We start from the raw sequence: 20,608 nt of genomic DNA on the forward strand, positions 1-20,608 counted from the left end.
AATACAAGTGTCTCCATGGCAACTAACAGAGTGGTTATAAACCTGATGGATTCATTCTTGTTTTTGTAAAGAGAAAAGTAAGACATACACTACATGGCCACAAGTACAGTGTGTGGACACCCAAACATCACACCCACATTCCATGGGCATTAATATGGACTTCCCCCCACACCTCCCACCCCTTTGTGGCCATAACAGCCTCCACTCTTCTGGGAAGGCTTTCCACTAGATTTTGGAACATGGCCGCAGGGATTCGCTTCCAGGTTGGGGCACTGATGTTGGCCAATAAGGCTGGCTTGCAGTCAGCATTCCAATGCATCCCAAAGGCATTTGGTGGTGTTAAGGTCAGGGCTCTCTGCAGGCCAGTCAAATTCTTTCACCACAAATTTGGTAAACCATTTCTTTATGAACCTTACTTTGTGCACAGAGGCATTGTCATGCTAAACCATGGAAAGGGCCTTCCCAAAATTGTTGCCACAAAGTTTGAAGTACACAATTCTCTAGAATGTCATTGTATGCTGTAGCATTAAGATTTCCCTTCACTGGAACTAAGGGGCCAAGCGCAATCCATGAAAACAACCCCAGACCATTATTTCTCTGCCACCAAACTTCACAATTGGCACTACGCATTCGGGCAGGTGGCGTTCTCCTAGCATTCACCAAACCCAGATTCGTCCGTCAGACTTTCAGATAATGAAGTGTGATTTATCACTCCAGAGAACATGCTTCCACTGCTCCAGAGTCCAATGGCGGTGTGCTTTACACCACTCCAGCCGACACTTGGCATTGCGCATCATGATCTTAGGCTCGTGTGCTACTTCTCGGCCATAGAAACCCATTCCATGAAGCCCTTTGTCGAACAGTTCTTCGTGCTGACATTGCTTCCAGAGGTAGTCTCGAACTCGGTAGTGAGTGTTGCAACCCAGGACAGACAATTTCTACGCACTACGTGCTTCAGCACTTGGCAATCCCATTCTGTGAGCCAGCATAGCCTTCCGCTTCACGGCTGGGCTGTTGTTGCTCCTAGACATTTCCACTTCGCAATAACAGCACTTACAGTTGACTAGGGCAGCTCTAGCAGGACAGAAATTTGGTGAACTGACTTGTTAGAAAGGTGGCATCTTATGATTAATGATTAAGTACGATTAAGTAGCCAAATCCACTGATTAGAAGGGATGTCCACATACTTTTGGCATTGTAGTGTACTTTAATACTTCAGAAAGGGAACTGCATAAGCAAAGACATTTTTAAATTTATGTCTGATGTGCCATTTGCCAAGATGATAAAACCTTTTCACCAATATCCCCTGTACCCTCAAAGTTAATGTCAGTATAGAAATATGAACAATTAAAACATTCACAGAAAATATTGAAAAGTCAGTCACTGAAAGGGACAAATGACTAAAACAAAGAAATAGTCAAAAACAAAACAAGCATGTATGATTATTTATATAAATTGTGATATGGAGGTACAATTATTTTTATATTTGTGTGCCTGCTCTGGTAAATCACTCAAGGTAATTTAGAGAACGTGCAGTATACTCACCAATAAAGAATGAGAATTGTTGAAAGCATTTATCAGGCAAGCCACCTACGAAGAGTGCACTCTCACTAATTCCCTTAATTAGATAATATTTCTGTCTGGAACTATTTAAACGTCCCTTCTCTATAGCCCCTGCATGTTTACTGCACTGTACAGCTTCTGACCTTGTCCAGAGGGTATGCATCTTAAAACGCTAACTTTTAATTGCTTCCTGTGCATACCTGCCCACTCCCCCCATTAACCCTTAGAGTAGGGGTTTTGGAATGCTTTGTTTTTCATTTAACCATTTTACCAGAAGAGATAGGTACATCAGCATTAGAATATTCAGTTAATAACCTTCTAATCACATATTTTGATCTCAGACCTTAAGGGGTTAATCCCGACCATAGGCTAACACTGTCAGCGAATGCATTCGGTGTAGTAGTTTCACAAAGGTTTAGTGCTGTGTATGGTTTGTGTTTCTAACTGCTTTTGAGTACCGGTTTTGATGGTCAAGTTTGAGGATTGTGATATTGTGGTTTAACAGAAACACATTAAATATTAACTGTGCCTTGGTAAATATTATCTTCAATGAAATACAATATAATACTACCGAAATTGCTAGTTTTAGGTATATTGTAGTATCTTGTGGAATTTATGTTGTGTTCTAAGCAGTTATCTTCCACAAAATACTGCATTATACATAATGATGTAACTAGGCATTCACATTGACTGTTATATGAAGTATCCAGCACCAGCATAGACCCAATCAGCACACATGGTGGCAGTATAGAGTTTCAAATATTTAAAATAACTTCAAAAATGATCTTAAAATCTCTGTTACTATGCACAGATTTCAATCTTCCTGCAGTGACCAATCCCTTCACCAGTTCAAAATATTTGCCCTATGGGCTGCCAGAATCTTAAAGTGGTTGCTATTTTGGATGTTTTCAAAAGTGTTTTTACAATGTTTCTCTTTAAACTCCTTGTCATATCATTAAAATGAACTGAACATACTGTTTCTATGAACATCTACCAAGTTCATGTAAAAATATGTTTGTAGGGTCAAAAAATATTGCCACAGTCAACCAGTAAGATACAATATTACTCAACATTATAAATGCAGCCTAACCATCCAAAGGACAACATCCAAATTAATTTCAAAGACTCAGAGACTGATTTGTCACATTGCGGTATAGCACTAGGTATATTTATTATCTATGAATAATTATAAAAAGAAGAATTGTTTTTTTATCTTTGCCACAATTATAATAACAGGGAACCAAGTAATGTTTAAAAGTAACATATTTCTCTAAGTACTGAAGATGTTGGGGCAAGTTTGGCACCATACAGTGTTATACAGTGCTGAGGGTCCAAGCACTAAGTTCTAATTTCCATAAACATAACATGGCCTTCTGTCACATTATCAAGGACTGTGTATATCAAAACAATAACCAGAATTTTGCACAGTTAAACTAGGCATATGGAAAGATTAGATTGAAGCTGGCCCAAGATACAAAAGGTCTGCGTAGTTTTCAGTATTGGCTGCCATAACAGCTCCCAGTAGTGTACTATTTTCTTTCAGATGTGTTTTCCAGAATACAACATTCGACATCTGGCAAGTTTAATCATTTGGCCTGCTTTTAGAATTTGTGACCCCGAAAGTGGCAATTGTACAATGTCAAGGGTGTGGCGAAATAACTTCTCACCATCTTTGATTTATTTTGATTACATATCTGCAGTTAATGTATTACAGGCAGTCTGAATTATTGATGCCTGGCTTTGCTTATATATGTCTGTATAAACCTTGTATATTGAGATATTGTAAGGCTGCCAGAGGGAAGATAAAGGTAAGAGGGAATTTCTTGAAATATTTACTTTGTGACGCAAAGCTGTAAAACAACACCATAGAATGCCTAATATGTGTACATTATACTAAAAATGAATGCACCCTAAAATGTAATATTAGGTGGAAAAGCGACATGTAACCAAAGGAACAATTTGTCTATTTTTTTTTTTTTTTTTTTTTTTTTTGCAGTGAGGTTAAACCATTAAAACATTCTGAGCCCTCAGAACAGGCAGGGCCGTGTGGGTAGTATAGAGGTATAAGCACTCGCCTACCACCGCAGAGACTAGGGTTCAATCCCCGGCAGCAGTACTTCTGGTCAGACGTTCCTACGAACACAATTGGCAGTGTTGGCGGGTGGGAAGCCGGTGAGGGTATGAGTCCTAATCATTGCATTAGCGACTCCTCCTGGTTGGTTGAGGTGCCTGTTCAGCAGGGAGGGGATCTGGGGGAGATAACGTGAACCTCCGCACGCGTTACGCTCTCCCAGTGAAACCCCTAGCTGTCAGGTGAAAAGAAGCGGCTGGCGACTCCACATGTATCGGAGGAGGCATGTGGTAGTCTACACCCTCCCCAGACCGACAGAGGATAGCACATCGACCAGGACCGTGATACACATGAGGAATTGGTATAAAGACTAAATTGGGGACAAAAAAAAAAAAGAACAGGCCAGGTCTGGCAAAAGGTCAGAAAATGTTCTTAAATATTCATGTGATATTCCTTTTTAACATTAAAATTTTTACTTTAAAAAAGGACTGAAAACCAGAAAGATCTGCTATTCTTATTTATTTATTTATTTATTTATTAGAATATACCAAGAGTATAAGAATATGCTAAAGAAAACTACTTTAACTAACCATTGCTACCCAAATAAAAATAACTGTATTCAGGAGTTTTTGCACCTACTACATTTAATTTCTCTTATCATTAGTAAAACAAGTTAATTTTCTCAACAAGTGGAGTCTTATCAATATTGCCAACACATGCTTTTTTCAATAAATTCAGTGTTATTATTATCAATATTGTCCTAAAATATATTCTCAATAAGTGCATTCATCACATTTTTTTTTAAAAGTGCAGTATCGTCAAGAAGCCTATTATCAAAACAAGTAGGCCTATGTTCCCTCAGGAGGTTTAGGCTAAGTGCAGTAGCTATTATCCTCAAAATCGTTGACCACGTATTTATCATCAGGCCTATTAGTATTGCCTATTTGCAATATATCTTCAATAATATCGGAACACTTCACTTACTCCAACTATGTATTTAACTCAGGCCTATTCATTTTATTTCATTTTACTTATGAGCTGCTAAAGTGATAAGAGGCTTGCTTCTCTCTCTCCTTTGGCAAATGCCCATCAAATCTGTCAATGAGTGCAGCTACATGTGCCTGAATAAGTCTATTCAGGTCAAGTCAAGTCAAGTCAAGTCAAAGTTTATTTATATAGCACATTTACAACAACCACAGTTGACCAAAGTGCTTGAACAAGCTTAAAATACCAAAAATGAATATAAAAGTAATAAAAATAAGAATAAAAGGAAACAATAAAACATAGTAATAAAATAATTATATAGAAGATAAAAACAAGATGACAAGGTGACAAGAGGTGTTTGATATCTGTGAAGGTGCATCATTTTCCTCTATGTGCTCTAACTGGGCTTTAGGCCTTCTCAGTCACGCAAGCTGTCTGAGCTTGACTCTCCTATCGGTGCTCCATCACTTTCATGAGGAGCTCTGATGTTTTGCCCTCACAGTACAGACTTGCACAGAACAAGCTTGACTCCAGGGCTTCACAGTTCCGGTTGGTTGAGGGGTATGCTTTCCTGTCTGGTAAAATATGCATATCTATGTACTGTAGTGTCGTCACTCATGTCGTAAAAGGTGTGCAATGCACAGCGGAGCTCACTAATGTTGGTAGACATACCTACACATGAGCGCCCTCATGTGGCTCGGAAGTGTACTGTGGATGGAAGTGTCGTTTTAAGAAAAAAAAGAGAAATTCTTCAGTTCTACTATTTGGTTTGGCGACCAAAATAAAAACTGGTGATATCCTCTTATGAACAACGGTGACAAGTACAATTTTGTTGGTTATGAAAAAACCATGGCCTGTATTCTATCAACATTTGTCCTTAACTTTGACTTACAAGTAAACGTAAGCATTACACTAATCCAGCTGAAGTACAAACTGGCAGAGAGCAGGACAAAAAAAATAAAAACACATAATTGTTATTTTTAATGACGTGCAGCAGTTGAAACAATCTTGGCAAAAATGTATTTCTCTTGAGAATCCATAATAACCACTCATGTGCCCTGCCCAGTGCGGAATGCATGTTGTCTGAAGAGAATGATCCAATCCATACTAGTTTCTACGAGACTGTACATACTGTACAATGAGGGCTTATCAGAGTGAAGGCTTATCAGAGGGCTAATGTCAAGCTGAATGGCTCTTACATTAATTTCCTGTTTCTTTTTTCTTTCTCAACATTCAATTTATTGATACCCTGGTACAGGATTCTAAACCCTCCACAATACCAAAATTCAAGCCTCTGCAGATTCATTGTTTATTGTTGGCTGCTTTATTGCTTGTTCAGACATATCAGATAATCACTTGACATTTTCCTTGTGGTTGTGCATTTCCTTGTTTTTCAAACTGATAACCTTTAGTCCTTGGAGAGACACATTCATTGTTCAATATTTTCTGCCTGAATGCAAAAAGACCGGCTTCGGAACCCAAAAACGAGGAAAGGCTACTGTTAATGGCAGTGAATGCTGCAAAATAGACATTGGATACCCCTTGTAACAGGCCTGTGTTCACAAGCCTGTGCCAGTGGGTGTTAATAATAATACACTGAGACCCAAGGTCTTGGATAAAATGAATATTTCTGACCAGTAGCCGTGTCAACTCATATAATGCACTGATATATTGACATGGCACAGAGAAGATTTTCCAGGAATTTGTGGCAGCTCAATATATTAGCTGTAAAGCTACTTAAACTGTTTCATTGAAAAAGTACATTCTCTCACAGAACATATTTCTTGGATTTGATTGACAGCAAATGTAGATTTCTTCTTCACAAACACAGTTTGGTGAGTTGATTTGGGGAAAAAATACACACATTTAAACATGAGTCAAAATTAAACACATTAAATGGGCCAGTTTGATTCATTTGTGCTTGCATGAAAATAATTAAATAGTTTAAACACCACTCTCCATGCAATCATTTCTTATTTCTTTCATTTCACAAAGTAAGCGTATTAAATGTATTTATAGCTAGTAATTTGCATCATTCTTTCCAAATTGTTCTTAAGCAGGGGATATCTCATTACAATGAGAGGTTTTAATTCACACTTTCAAGGTTATTTTAAATTACAATAGTGCTCAATATAGGCTTCTCTCTGTATCTATTTAACTTGTTAAATATAGATTTTTAACATAATTAAGGTGAAGATTTTTACTCAACCAAAGGAAGAGTAAAAAACGTTTCTGTATGTGTGCTGCAAACATAAGGGAAAGTTGGGCAGTCTCATTAGAGCAGAATATCTTTTTAATTAAACATGAATACACATTAAGGCAACAAATTAAAATTCACAAAATTTTACATAGCCATGGGCTCATTGGGCTGCATTAAAATTCAACTCATCCTTTCATTTGCAAAGGATTAAGAAGTTGTTGACTTCATGTTTGCTCAAATTGCATGATACCACTTTAACCATAAAAAAATCAATTTGGATACATCAGTCTTTTTGGGTCGTCTATCTTATTAAGGATTAGTACATTCGCTGTAACATGCATGGGACTGCAACTGGCTCCTAAGAATGGAACAGATGTTTTTTTGTTCAGTCTTTAAAGCGATGCTTTGTAGAGAGAAATGGTCCAAATGCAGGAAACTCTCTGCAAGTGTCTTGATAAACAGTAGTGTTGATGTTTCCCCAGTGCCTGGACGTCATGCTGATCACTCATATTATCCCATGCCAAAGGCAGTGTTACAACCGTCGGTCATTGTTTAAAGTGATGATGTTTGAACCATGCTGGCACCAATATTTCAACATTAATCCAGTAAAATTAAGTTTTTACATTTGAGAAAATAAAAACAAATTCCCTGCTACACATTTGTGTTTATTAAATAAAGCTTGTTAAAATTAAGGTTTCTTATGCAGAAGAATTCTCCTTATTGGCGATAATGAACTGAACTGTATCAGTATGAATCGGCATGACAGTGCATTTCTTAAAATGGCGCCAAACTAAATTTTGTGTTCCCTCTGATGGCAGATATCTGAAATGGTGCTCTGCACTGTAGAAAAAATATCTGCAACATCACTTTTCGCAAGGAAGTAGTGCTACTGCCCAGGAGCATACGGGCAATTCACTCAGCAACCATGGCAACAGGATTCTACAGAGAGGCATCAGCCTATGGTGAATGACTTTCAACCGAGCTCCCACCAATCAGCCTCTGGGAATTGGTCCAATCTATTCATTAAAGATCCAGAATATTACACAAACACTGAGCATTTATGAGATGGAAGTGTCAAATGAGCACGGATTCACTTCATTTCATTACATACCCCTGCTATGAATGACAGCATTTCAGATGTGAAGCACTGACTGGAAAATTTAGTCATTTGTCTCAGTTACTTTATGGTTTCTAGTGTAATTTGTAGTTCTGTGTAGTTTCCTCCAAATATAATTTTAACATGTCTACAAGGCCTTGCAATTGAATGCATTTGAGGTCTGGGTGAAATGTTCAAATGTGATATTATGAAATTAAATATCAATTCCGCAGCCAAGAATGTAAAAACACTGCTTGGAGTAAATCCTGAGGTCATTGTATTAAACTGAAGTTGCTACATACTTAATAGTTCTGGCCTCTTCCAGTATCAATCCAGCTGGGTTGTCTAGCACTCGGGTATTTGAATTCATTAACCAATTAGATTCAGAATTGAGCTGGAAAAGGTCTTCATTTTTTTTAAAGCACAGAAAATTGTTACCACACTGCTCCAATGTAAAGTTGTACCTGACCAAAAAATAAAAAAAATAAATAAATACAACGTACATTTATGGGTTTCAATAAAGTCATTTATTTTCACACAATGAACAAGATCAGCTTTAAGTGCTCTATACTGCAAGCCAGGAAAATGGCAGCAAAATTATGAGCTTTTCTTTAAGAAAAAGGGGAAATTAAATAAAAATCAGACAACTAGATCATGAAAAAACATGACCAAAAACATGCCATATATATATATATATATGTGTGTGTGTGTGTGTCCATAAATGTATGTATGCATTTTACCAAATATATACCTATGTATATGCCAAATACATGTTTCAATATCCATAATGTACAAAATGCTTTATGAATTAGAAAGAACATATCAAACAATGTACAAGTGTTCCTCAAAGGTGAAATACAACAAACGCTTTTTGAAAATATGCATACATACAATCAAGGAACATGCAAATAAGGAAAAAATACACTCCATTTAAAAGAGGTTAAAACACTAAATGTATACAAACTTAAATATACCAGCATGGTCTAAGAGCTTACACAGTACTCTTGCAAAATGTACATTATTACATTTATTATTATCAAACTTTCATTAGAATGCTCTTTTTAAACACCAGTTCTGTTCTAAAATGATGAGATGTTTAAAATGAATGGAGCAATAAGATTTTAGTTTGCTACCAACGGTTCCTTTCAAAGTCAGTTACAATCTCAGTTTTGTAGACTGTCACTATAATCAATAATGCTACTGTAGCTCAGCATTGCTCACACCAAATACATAAGCACAGTTCAGTTCACATCAAAAATACCCCACTGTTCCTTGCAGAAGTTTAAAAACCAGATAAAGATTTTTTTTGGAAGGCACCGACAAGCGGGTAGAGTAAAAAATAAATGAGACATTTTGATTGGTCTATGAGGTGAAGGGAAATACATTTATGAAGACATACACTCCACCCCTACGTTTGCTAAGATCATTAACAGCAATGAACAATGGTATGTTTCCATTTTTAATGCAGGATGGTTAAAGACAGGAAATAAAGATTTAGTGGCTTCAAAAGCTAAAGATTTAATACTTAGGGTTTTATCAAGGACATCATTCTTAATTTTTGGCAAGGAAATTATGTTCAGAATCAGTCCCATATAAATAAAGTTTATGAGTTCTGATTTTGTACCTAAAATGAATGACTTATGTTTGATGGCTGAGAAACAATACAAAACAACTTCAGACCTGTCAGGGTTCAGCTGTTAGCAATATTTTAAGCTGAGCCAGCTGGAGTTATGACATAAACCTATGAACAGTCCAACTTTGATTTAAATTTGATTGCATCCATGCAGTCAAGCTTAATTTACTTACATTATTTACAATGGTCTTAATTCAGAGTAAAGCTGCACTTTGCCAATACATTGAATAATACAGTCACAGTGATAGTGACATTTCGCAGTTACAAAATTATTAACATTATTTAACTTGTATTACTTTCATTACATTCTTTTCTCAAAAATAAATCCAGTTGCTTTGTGGGCTCAATCCCAGTGGCTTAGTTACACCTATGACACATTAAGGCAGTTGTTGTTGCTGTTGTTTTGTTTTGCTCCGAGCTGAAATGCACAAAATGTTTCTTTTTGCAATCACAAAACATTGACACCTGCTCAAAATTTGTGAAAGTGAAAAACTAATTCTTAATGTGCGTATGGCTGCACTGGACCAATCCTAAAATTTGTGAAGGGGTATACCCAAAACAAACAAAAAAAAAAAACCAAAAAAAAAAAACCAAATATGTCAACGAATGTGTGGGGAGCACACCGCTAATTACAAAAACACCGAACACTTTTCATATCATCCATCATCTTTGATATACAATGTCATTATTTTATTAGCAGGACCAGTACTGTAACTATTTAAACATAAAGTAGTGATGTGTAGATGCCATTAAATACAAATTACCTGCAGCCTTCAAGGGCACAGTCTATTTTGGTGGCCATATTTACTCAAATATACACAATTCAGTCTTCAGCAATGACACATTTCATTATGGAATATGTACAATTTAAATACTATACAGTAACAAATAATATCTGATTTTTAAAATAAGCTAAGAGCCTATGCAGTGAGAAGGCACAATGAAAAACAGAAGCTTGTTAAGAGTCGACTGTTACTTTCATAGGCTTCTGCCACACATGAAATGCATCTGGAAACAAAACATAAGGCACATTAATAACTAATGTAAAACAAAACGACCATCTTTCTACAAATGCAGAGCTAGCTATAGAGAGCATCCACTGTATTTTCCAAACTAAATAAAGTGTGAACTGACTTACTGTCCATGCTGGACTCCAATAAAACACTGAATAATGACTGAACAGCAGGGCGTTTTTTCTGAAGTTGAGCACATCCTTAGCGAGTTGAAACATAGGGAAATAAGCAAAGATGTAAAAAAATATGACGCTCTTAACAACTTCCTGACAAAAAAATTATTCAGTTGAAATGAAATAAGGTTCACGGAGTATTGCCCTTGATCTTTCAGATATTATTGCCTAAGTTTTGCCTAAGTGAAATGATTCATAAGCTTGTGGTATGCATAAAGTATCACACCATTTTTAAAAAGATACTTAAAACAACCATTCAAGGATTTTTGTATTTCAATAAGGTGTATCTGTAGAACACATAACTCGTAACAATTAAGACCTAATCTCAGGCAATGTTTTATTTTTCTACAACTCGGTCTTTTCAATTCACATTAACATTATAATGTGCTGAAGAATTCTGGTTAATGTATAATGGCAGTCTCTCAATCCTCATTGCAAAATGGTTTTACACTGAAAGAGTGCTATTCTTCCTGGCCCTGATTTGCTAGAGATCAATTAGTGTTTTCCCATTGTAAGTTTAGGTTACTTCTCAATATCACATGTATCTTACCATTTATACCATTATTTCCAATATAACCAGTAATTGTATGCATTAAATACGTGAATTAACAGTATTGTAAATTACATTCCACAGTAAATATATTTATAAGCTTGTTTTATCTGTTCAAAAATTACTGATTAGTTTGGTGATAGTTGTCTACAGCCAAAACAGGTTAATACTGAAAAAAATGCATTATCAAGGCATTTCTTGCAAAAACCACTATTGCATCAGCAAAATACGTTTCATGGCACTATTCAATGACTATGAAGTTTGCATCAACATGGCTGAAACCAATCAAATATGTAGTCTTCTACCAATATAACCAATGATTCAAGTGCTTTGTCATGACTGTATAATTAAAATATGTATTTAGTGCATTTCTTGGGAAAGGGAAAAGACACTTGCCCAATACAAACATCTTCCTTGTGACAGCACGCTCAAACATTCAAATTTCAAAGGAGAATTACTTTGTACAGTGCAATAATGCAATGGGTTGTGCAAGTAAGTAGCATTTTTCCTACTTACTGTAATACTGTAATCTACCGGTCAGTGTGAACATATTCTGTAAATGACCAATGACCAAGTATTTTGTCCTAATTTTATATTTTTATGGAAGGCTATTATAGTGTTACAGACTATTTCAGGTCTTTAAAATATATACATAGTTATAGCTAAATAAATACTTAATGTTGTGCCACTTGGATATGGTTATATTAACTGCTACATGGCAATTACAATGAAAGTGTATGTATTGTCCAAATTTCATGAATCACAAGGACTACCAAATTATAACTTCATTCTAATAGGGCTTTTTTATACCTGCTTTACAAATAGGCCTTAAACCACTAACATAGACAAGAATTTCTGCATATTTTGTGGCCTGATAATCTAAAGACAGAGAACTAGGGTCTAGAGATGGAATTCAATCCTTTTATAGTTCTGGTTGCTTTTGTTTTCACTGGAACCTTAGGATGCTGCGGGCCTGAATACAGTCCAGTTCAATGTATGTATATCATCTTCCAAATTGACAGATCACCATATACAATTGAAGGGCATACTGGCAGCATATTAAAGCTATATTTTTGGCATTTAAAATGCATCGCTAACATTTGTGTCAAACAAAAGCCAGCAAAAATTAATTAAGGCAACAAGTATTAAGTATCTTAAGTGCTGAAACTGATTCATTTGATATTTAGAATTGGTGTAAACTTAAAGTGTACGAAATAACATACAACAACAATAACTCTTTCCTGCCAATGGCATAATATTTCTACATGTAGTATAGTTTTTATATAGTAAACCTGCCTGGTCACTAACCAACAAAAGCCTTATATTTTTTCTGAAATATTATACAAAAAGGCATGTTATTAGAAGAAAGCGTCCCATATACAGTTAGGCCCTTTGTGAATGAGTCTGGAGAAATGACCTCCAATGGGTCCTCTTGTCAGTATTGCCATCTACCTTTAGAATCAGAGACAAAACAAGTCTGAACACAAGTGTGGTTATAAAGTAGCATCTGTCAATGCGCGGTCAGAATACTCAATATGTTGTACTTTGACAAAAAAAAAATGAAATAAAAATCAAGGTCCAGTTACCAAAGTTTCATATACTGTATATAGACACCCACACACGCAGACACATACTTGCTGGTAAAGGCTTGCAGGGCCACAGCTGAGACTATATGCTTTTCAGTCCAACTTACTTCAACACTATCATGCCTTTGTTGGAATACTGTCATTCAGGTGCAATGTATTTCCTGTTATATTTAATTTTTTTTTAAAAAAGGAAAGCAAACAAGCGGCATATTCCACATCTGAAACCTCGTAATAGTTAAAGGCTGCAAGTGCAAGGAGCAATCACAGTGCTGAGCGCACAAAGGAGTCGCAGGCTGGAAAGAATCCAGGGCTTCTCTGGTTCAAAGGGACGGTGACCCGTCTTCCTTCGTGTTCCCCCCCTCACCTCCGTGGCCGGCTAGACCGGGCCTCTTCTGGGGTCTTGGACCAACGTTTACTGCCCCGTGTGGGTGGCACCTGAGGCTGCTTATGGACCATGTGGACCACTGACTCAATGGCATCCACAATGGAGTCCTGGCTAAAGCACTCCAAGGGTTCTGGTGCCAGGCTGGAGTGGCCCATCTTCCTCTCGGGGAGATCCACGCACCTCTCCAGGACGGGCATCTGGCCCACGGGCTCCTGTTCCAGGGGCAGGGGGTTCTTCCTGGGCCTTCCCCGTCTCTTCTTCACCACATTGTTGCCCGTCTTGGCCTGCCTTTGGAGCCTCTTGGCCCTAAGGATTTTGTTGACGTGACCCAGGTTCTTCTTGGTGGAGAGGATTTTTGAGAAGGCACACCTCTTTCGCACTTCACACTGAATCTCCTCAATTTCTTTTCTTTTGAACATCTTTTTCACCGGGTGACTGTGTTCTGCAGTGGACAGACAGAAGGAATTTGTTAGCTTGTTCCAGAAAACATTACTGATGCTTTCAACACCTTGTCAAAGCCTGCTGTTTAGCATTAACATGTGTGACAAATTATACACTTTGGCTGTTTTGACTAAAGTGAAAATGATACGCACCACCTTTACACAACACCACATATGAAAATCAGTAATTCAGAGGAACAAATGAGCATAACAAGTGTCATAATATAAAGTTCTTCTTTTGTAAACACATCACTGACAAGCCCTACAGATTACCACAGTCTCCTGAGACCAAAAAGCTTTAAGCGTGAGTGATGGGCCATCTGGGTAGTGGTACTTCCGGCCTGATCGTTGCATTAGCGACTCCTACTGGTTGGTCCGGACGCCTGTTAACAGGGAGGGGATCTGGGGAGATATCGTGAACCTCCGCACGTGTTACGCTCTCCTAGTGAAACTCCTCGCTGTCAGGTGAAAAGAAGCGGCTGGCGACTCCACATGTATCGGAGAAGGCATGTGGTAGTCTACACCCTCCCCAGACCGACAGAGGATAGCGCATCGACCAGGACCGTGATACACACGGGGAATTGGGGAGAAAATGGGAGAAAATGGCAAAAAAATTAAAAAATTAAAAAAAATGGATGAGTGACAAGCACCAAGCACTACCGAGGTCCTGAGGTCTCTGTGGTCACTAAAGATCCCATGACACATATCGCTAAGAGTAGGGGGTTCCCCGGTGTCCTGGCCAAATCCCAGATCTGGCTCTCGCAAACTTGCCACTAAAAATCATCCCCAGACTTAATTGGCTAAATAAATGTTCTCTCCCTCTCCACCTTCGCTAATGTGTGGTGAGCGTTCTGGCGCAAATTGGCTGCCGTGCATCACCCAGGTGGGTGCTACACATTGGCGGTGGGTGAGGTGAGTTCCCCTTCACTGTAAATCACTTTGAGCATCTGGAAAAGTGCTATATAAATGTAATTAATAATAATAATAACAAATGTTCTGGGGGCACATTTTCATCCATGCAGACTAAATTTACAGACGAGACTTCCTCGTCACAACACGAAATGGCCCCGGAGGAAACGATCACTCCTGCTGGATTTCAGGATAGTTATTTGCACTCGCGTCTTTACATATGCAAGCGGATGGTAGTGTGTGTTCACTTATTTACCTTTCCATTCAGTCGGTAATACTAAACGCGATCATGATTTAGAGCCGGAATCAAGAGCTGTGCGCTCTTTCGATATAAACACCCTCACTTAATAAAGACAAAAAGCACACTTTGCAGATAAACACATTCTTCAAGGATGACCCGAGAGAACCAAGCATCGCGGCACATCAAGACAAAGGGATTTTTATGTTTAACATCTGGAAAACAACCACGACCGTGTGCATAATTAGCGAATGCGCAGGCATCCGTCTTACTGGCCCCCATCTGAATATCATCAGCGTTTCTCCTCCGCATTTTGTACATAAGCCCCCCCGCAAACTCAAGCTGTAAACCGAAGGGCCGGGGATGCACAGGTGATTAATTTATTGCCTTTCCACTTTGCTTCAGATACTTGGAAGACAGCCCAGACCAGATGAGAAGTTATCCTTCCACTGGTCTCGCGTGGAATGAGTTCAGACAGCCGAAAGCTGCCCAAGAAAAGCTGCCGGTGAGTGTGTACTCCACTTCAGAGATCTGTGAGCCTCACCTATCCTCGGAGAATTCTCCCTCTTCTGCTATGCGTCATTCCGTTTGGGCAGCAGTCCCAGAAAACAAACACCGCTAGAGCTGCGGAGAATCTAATAGGCAAACACGGATCGGAGGGGGGCACCAGACTAGCAACAGATCACAGGATTTAAGGAGCTTCATGCAGGAAAGCATCTTTTTGACGTTTGCACGCGCGCTCCCTAAAGGCACTCGTGCTATCTGCGCATTCTGGTTTAGTATATTGAAACAGAAATGAAATGTGCAATTCTTTACTTTGGTGCCCTAACCACAGAGACCACATTCAGACTCATAAGTACGTGAATAAGAAACAGCACTGGGTAGTTTGCTCAAAGCCGATGACAAATAACCAGTGAGATTTCCTGTGTTTAAAAACCTGTAAAGCTTTTAAATGAAGCAGTGGGAATGGGGACGTGCTATTTAAATACCCCAGAGAACTAACACTAAAAAAGGAACAATGTCAGTGTTTGTCATCTCTATCTGAGTCACATTCAACCCGGAGCATATCCCTGGACCAGGGAATGTCCATGGAAGATGCTTGATATGATCTGACTACACGTTAGTACAACATCAGTACTAGGACAAGAGTGGTGGTAAGATTGCCAGGAGTTTTTTTTAATTTTTTTTATTTTTAACATTAGTTCTCATAGGCTTGTCACATAGCCTTAAACAGGAACACATTGTCACATAGGCTTAAACAGGAAAATATGTCAAAAAGAATGTCCTGTATGCCAGTATTTTAAAAAACAACTATCAAAATGTAAAATGCCAATTTACATTGCCAATTTGGACAGCAGTGTTGTATAACGGTTAGGCAGATAAACTTGGAGCTCTGAGGCTATAAGGTCTGATTCCCAGGTGGACACTGGTGTTGTACCCTTGAGTCAGGGACTAAACCTGAATTTCTTCAGTGAATACCCAACTCTATGAATAGATTGCATGTACAAGAATGTAAGCTATGTATGATGCTCTGGATATGAGCGTCTGCTAAATGCCTAAAATGTACTGCCATGTAACTTAAATTGAGCATACCACAGTGAAACGACTAATTTCAAAGAGCACTTGAAAAAAACAAGTGAATCCCATATTGATTCAATTAGAAACAAAACATTTTGTTCTTCAGTATGAGATGACTCTGAATTTTAAGGGATGGGTGGCAGCCCCATTATACATGTTTGAGCCACATATGGGGAAACAGAAGCTGGATCAAGAAGAAAGGGCCCTGCAGGAAGTGTCTAAATGGAAACGTTTTTTATACCTAATTGCAAACAATAGGTTCCCTATAGCATACCAGGCTAGTTAGCTAGAAAGCTGTAGGGCATTGAGAGCTTACATCCAAGCACTTACTATTTTAGCTAATTGTAACTGTAAAAAATATATAAAAATGCCCCATCAAAGTAATTATCCTCTAAATCAGACATGCGTTTTTTATAATTATGTGACTGATCAATTCGTCCATGAATCTCAACGGGTGCACCTGCGGACACTGTTAAATAATACCCTCCGAACAGGAAAACAGACTACATTTTGCAGGGCACGTGCATGCGAATAGTAGATCAAAGATGATTGGCTGCTTTGATTGAAATAGAATCTACATCAGATCTGGTGCCAAATCCAACTGGTTTGTTTTGTCCGGTCACATTTTCTAGGAGTAAATGTGGCACAACGTTTTACAGATTTCATATTTTACCAGCTTAACAGGGACACACTGGACAACAAAAGTGACCAAGCATTTAATAAACCTTGAAACAAATAGCTAAGCGGAGCCTTTAACACGTAAATGTACAGTACTGCTGACATCACACATTTCCCAAATAAGAACGGGGTCTTGCATAGGATTTAAAACTACACTCATATTCAATATTCTCAATTTTGTTCACAAAGCCAAATGCCTACATCAAAAAAATACAAACGAATGTTTAAGAACGAAGAAAGTCAAAGCAATGCCTGCCTATGTAATAACTGTATCAACTAAGCTCTAAGCTTAAAAGACATGAAATGTTGACTAAAATGACATCATCACAGCATAACACATTAGATGCATACTGTCTGAATGCAGTAGGCTATTAGATTTTGCTGTACATATAACATAATTCAGTCATTACATTTCCTATATTCGGAAGCAGAAAAAAATACCTACTTTACAGCAAGTACACAACTTGTTTTGAATAATAGCTTGTAAAACCCTTTTCTGGATTAATGGATTTAACTATTAGGCTATACCTCAATAGCATTTAAATTCCTTTTCCTCCCAGTGATTTCACTTCTCATTATATTTGCATGGGACCTGAGACAACAAATACGCCAAGCCTAAAGAATACACCAAGCTGAACTCTCCCTGAAATCAAGAAATAGCCTAAGTCCTCTCTCAAAGATTTCTAAACACGGTTTGATGGAAGCTTCAAAACTCCAAGTACTGTACATATATCCTACCTATGAGTCAAACTGATAAACATTTGAGAAGTTACATAAAAAACATTCTTTATAGATTTTTTTTTTTTTTAGAAAACAATCCAGGGTGTTTTTAAATTCAGCTGTGAACCATTAATGACATTTCGTATCACATTTCATAAAGAATGTCTTCTCTCAATTTTGTGGTGAAAAATATACATATAAGTGGGTCACAGAGGGGAAAAACACGCATTTGGCAGGTAGGTCATCAACAACATTTTCTGATGGTCTATACCAATATTTACTTCAACAAAGGTAAACAGCTATTTAAGTATAGAGTAGGCTTGCCAGGTTTAATACGAAGAGTGCCAACTAACCACTTCTTAATACACTTTCAGGAAGCCAGTCAGTGCTTTAGCTACAAATCAGATCTTCATGAATAGCCTTTCAGTTTAGGAGCCAACAGAAACAAAGGGGGGGGGGGGGGGACTGTTCGTTCCAACTTACTTTTTTAGTTGTAAACTTCAGACTTCAGTAAATTTCAGTGGAGTATTATTTCTTGTATTAAAAAGCACAACTAAAATATTCTGCCCTTTCAGAGTAAAATGTCCACAAAGTATATGCAGAATATATGACAAATAATGTAGGCCTATAGCCTGCATTGTGGCTTGACTGTTATTGGAAGTTCCAAAGAATATCATGAATTATTTAATAGCCTACATAATGCATTAAACTAAAGTATATAGGGCCTACTTATATGATGGCTTGATTAAGAAAGGTCTATTTTATAGACACAGGTGATAGACAATTATTGTAATAACTTGTTATTGTAACTTTAAATGATAACCTTTCATTTTACAAGTTGGCCCAACAATGCAACATTATGGGAGTCCGGTGCATTACAAGCCTAATCTGTACTACTGAATGTACTGTTGAATTTAGCAATCACAATACTGTACACAAAATGTCCCTAAATGCAAAATTTAAATAATCTTCTGGGGAGCATTCCCTACCCAATACCACTCCGACAACAGCAACATAAAACAGAGCGATCACCCAGAATGTTTGCAAAAAACTATCCATGGTGCCTCAGAAGCTGTGCTTAGTGCTTCTGGTCCACCATGTGAGGAACAGATGACTAAATACAGAGATTAGCTATACCATCCATAGCTTTTTCAGGTCTTTCTTTATTTATTTAAAATACAAAATGAATAGCATGAAAAAATTACCTACAGTACAGTTCATCAAAATTAATTTTGTGAAATTTTTTTTTTAACAAATAGGCTAAATAGCTGTTAACGAATGGCATGGTCACTGGGGTGATTAATAGGCCTACATGACATCAAATCTGAAGGTCAGCGATTATTTTAAGATGAAAAAATTTGAAGTGTCAAATTACACGATAATGTTGCACATGAATTATGATGAAATCAGTATAGGTCTATGGTAGGCATGCATACCCAAGGTTAAACCATAAGGGAGTACACATTGAGCCCATCAACTTTGTTCAAATAGTCATACAGCATTAATCTCTCCTCCACTGAACACATAGATGTCTGAGCTCCCAAATATAGATTTCCCAATGAAGAACACAACAGGAACACTAACTAACACTAACACTGCAGGAGGTGAGAAAAAAACATCTTTTATTGGTGAAGCATTTCCTAGTGCACAACAAAGGTCGACACCGACATGGGAGCTCGGCTGGAGTGTTTTTCCTCATACATCCTCTTGCCCTGTAAGTACCCCCTCCAGGTGCAACACGCATATCCTTTCAATGTAAGAAAAACTGTAAGCACAACCGCCTTGTTTCACTCACAAGGTGAACTTGTGGAAAGATCACACATGACTAGCATATGCTCGAGAGTGAAATATGTGAGGAAAACACATTTGAATTATTAATTAGACCCCAGAAATACACACAGGGGACGAGAGGTCAAGCTTACACGGACAAATTCCTCATTTGGTTTTAATCACAAGATCCAACCAAACGCCCCCCCCCCCCCCCCCAGGACCCCAAGCGATCCCAGGCTCCCAGGCCGAGAACCTCATGTAGCCTTCCTGAAAGCCAACAAATCATGTGCAAGAGACATTAATTTTCAAAGGGACCGTCACAAGCCATTTATCCCCCCAAATCTCTACCGGCATCCTGTGCAGCGTGTTTTCATTAAGGACACGCAATCATGGACCGACCTCTGTGCATTCCCTCCAGCACCCATCGCACAGGCAGAGGCCAATTTCCCACTGTCTGAAACCAATGTCTGGGGTTCGAGGTTAAAACATACCCTGGAACTGCTGGGTGTTACAGCTGTGCTACATTCTGACTTGACAAGGGTGGAGCAAACACCTCACAGTTTTAACAGTCCCAGCAAATAATTTCTATTGCAAATGGTTTATCAGATGACAGGGAGCATTGCTAGTCAATTACCAACCCCAGGAGCACGGTCCAGATAAGGTGTCACCTCCTTTTCTGCAGCAATAGCCCAAGAGTGTAATTTTTCGCTCTCAGGATACAGGGAACACGGCTGATCATATGACAGATATGATATAGGCCTACTGGCCCCACGACAATTGCTTCTCGTTCACGGGTCAAAAGCCAGTAGGAGAACAAGTGGGTAATATCATGTGAGCAATTAACCCCTTCAAGTAAGTAATCCTTCTCAAATGTCATGCAAATTTCAATTTTCAGGAACAGTAGTTATAATATTTACACAGAGGAAGTGCAATACATTTAGCTACACAGAGAGAATCAGAATTTCAGAAAATGGATTAGCTTAACAGAATGTATGTGGATTCTTTACTCATGTTTGATGGT

At 38.2% G+C, this 20,608-nt stretch overlaps 1 protein-coding gene across 2 annotated transcripts in view; it reads right to left on the reverse strand.

Annotated features, from left to right (window-relative positions):
- Positions 1–11,871: 11,871 nt before the first annotated feature.
- The window catches only part of LOC135240044 (SET-binding protein-like), a 53,962-nt gene continuing 45,225 nt past the window's right edge, over positions 11,872–20,608 (reverse strand). For both annotated transcript variants that reach the window (XM_064309171.1, XM_064309172.1), the window contains one exon: positions 11,872–13,696. In XM_064309171.1, the coding sequence (XP_064165241.1) occupies positions 13,230–13,696 (467 nt within the window). In that variant the 3' untranslated portion in view covers positions 11,872–13,229. The remainder of the gene's footprint in view (positions 13,697–20,608) is intronic.

This window comes from Anguilla rostrata, chromosome 14 (genome assembly GCF_018555375.3).
Source record: "Anguilla rostrata isolate EN2019 chromosome 14, ASM1855537v3, whole genome shotgun sequence".
Taxonomy (NCBI): Eukaryota; Metazoa; Chordata; class Actinopteri; order Anguilliformes; family Anguillidae; genus Anguilla; species Anguilla rostrata.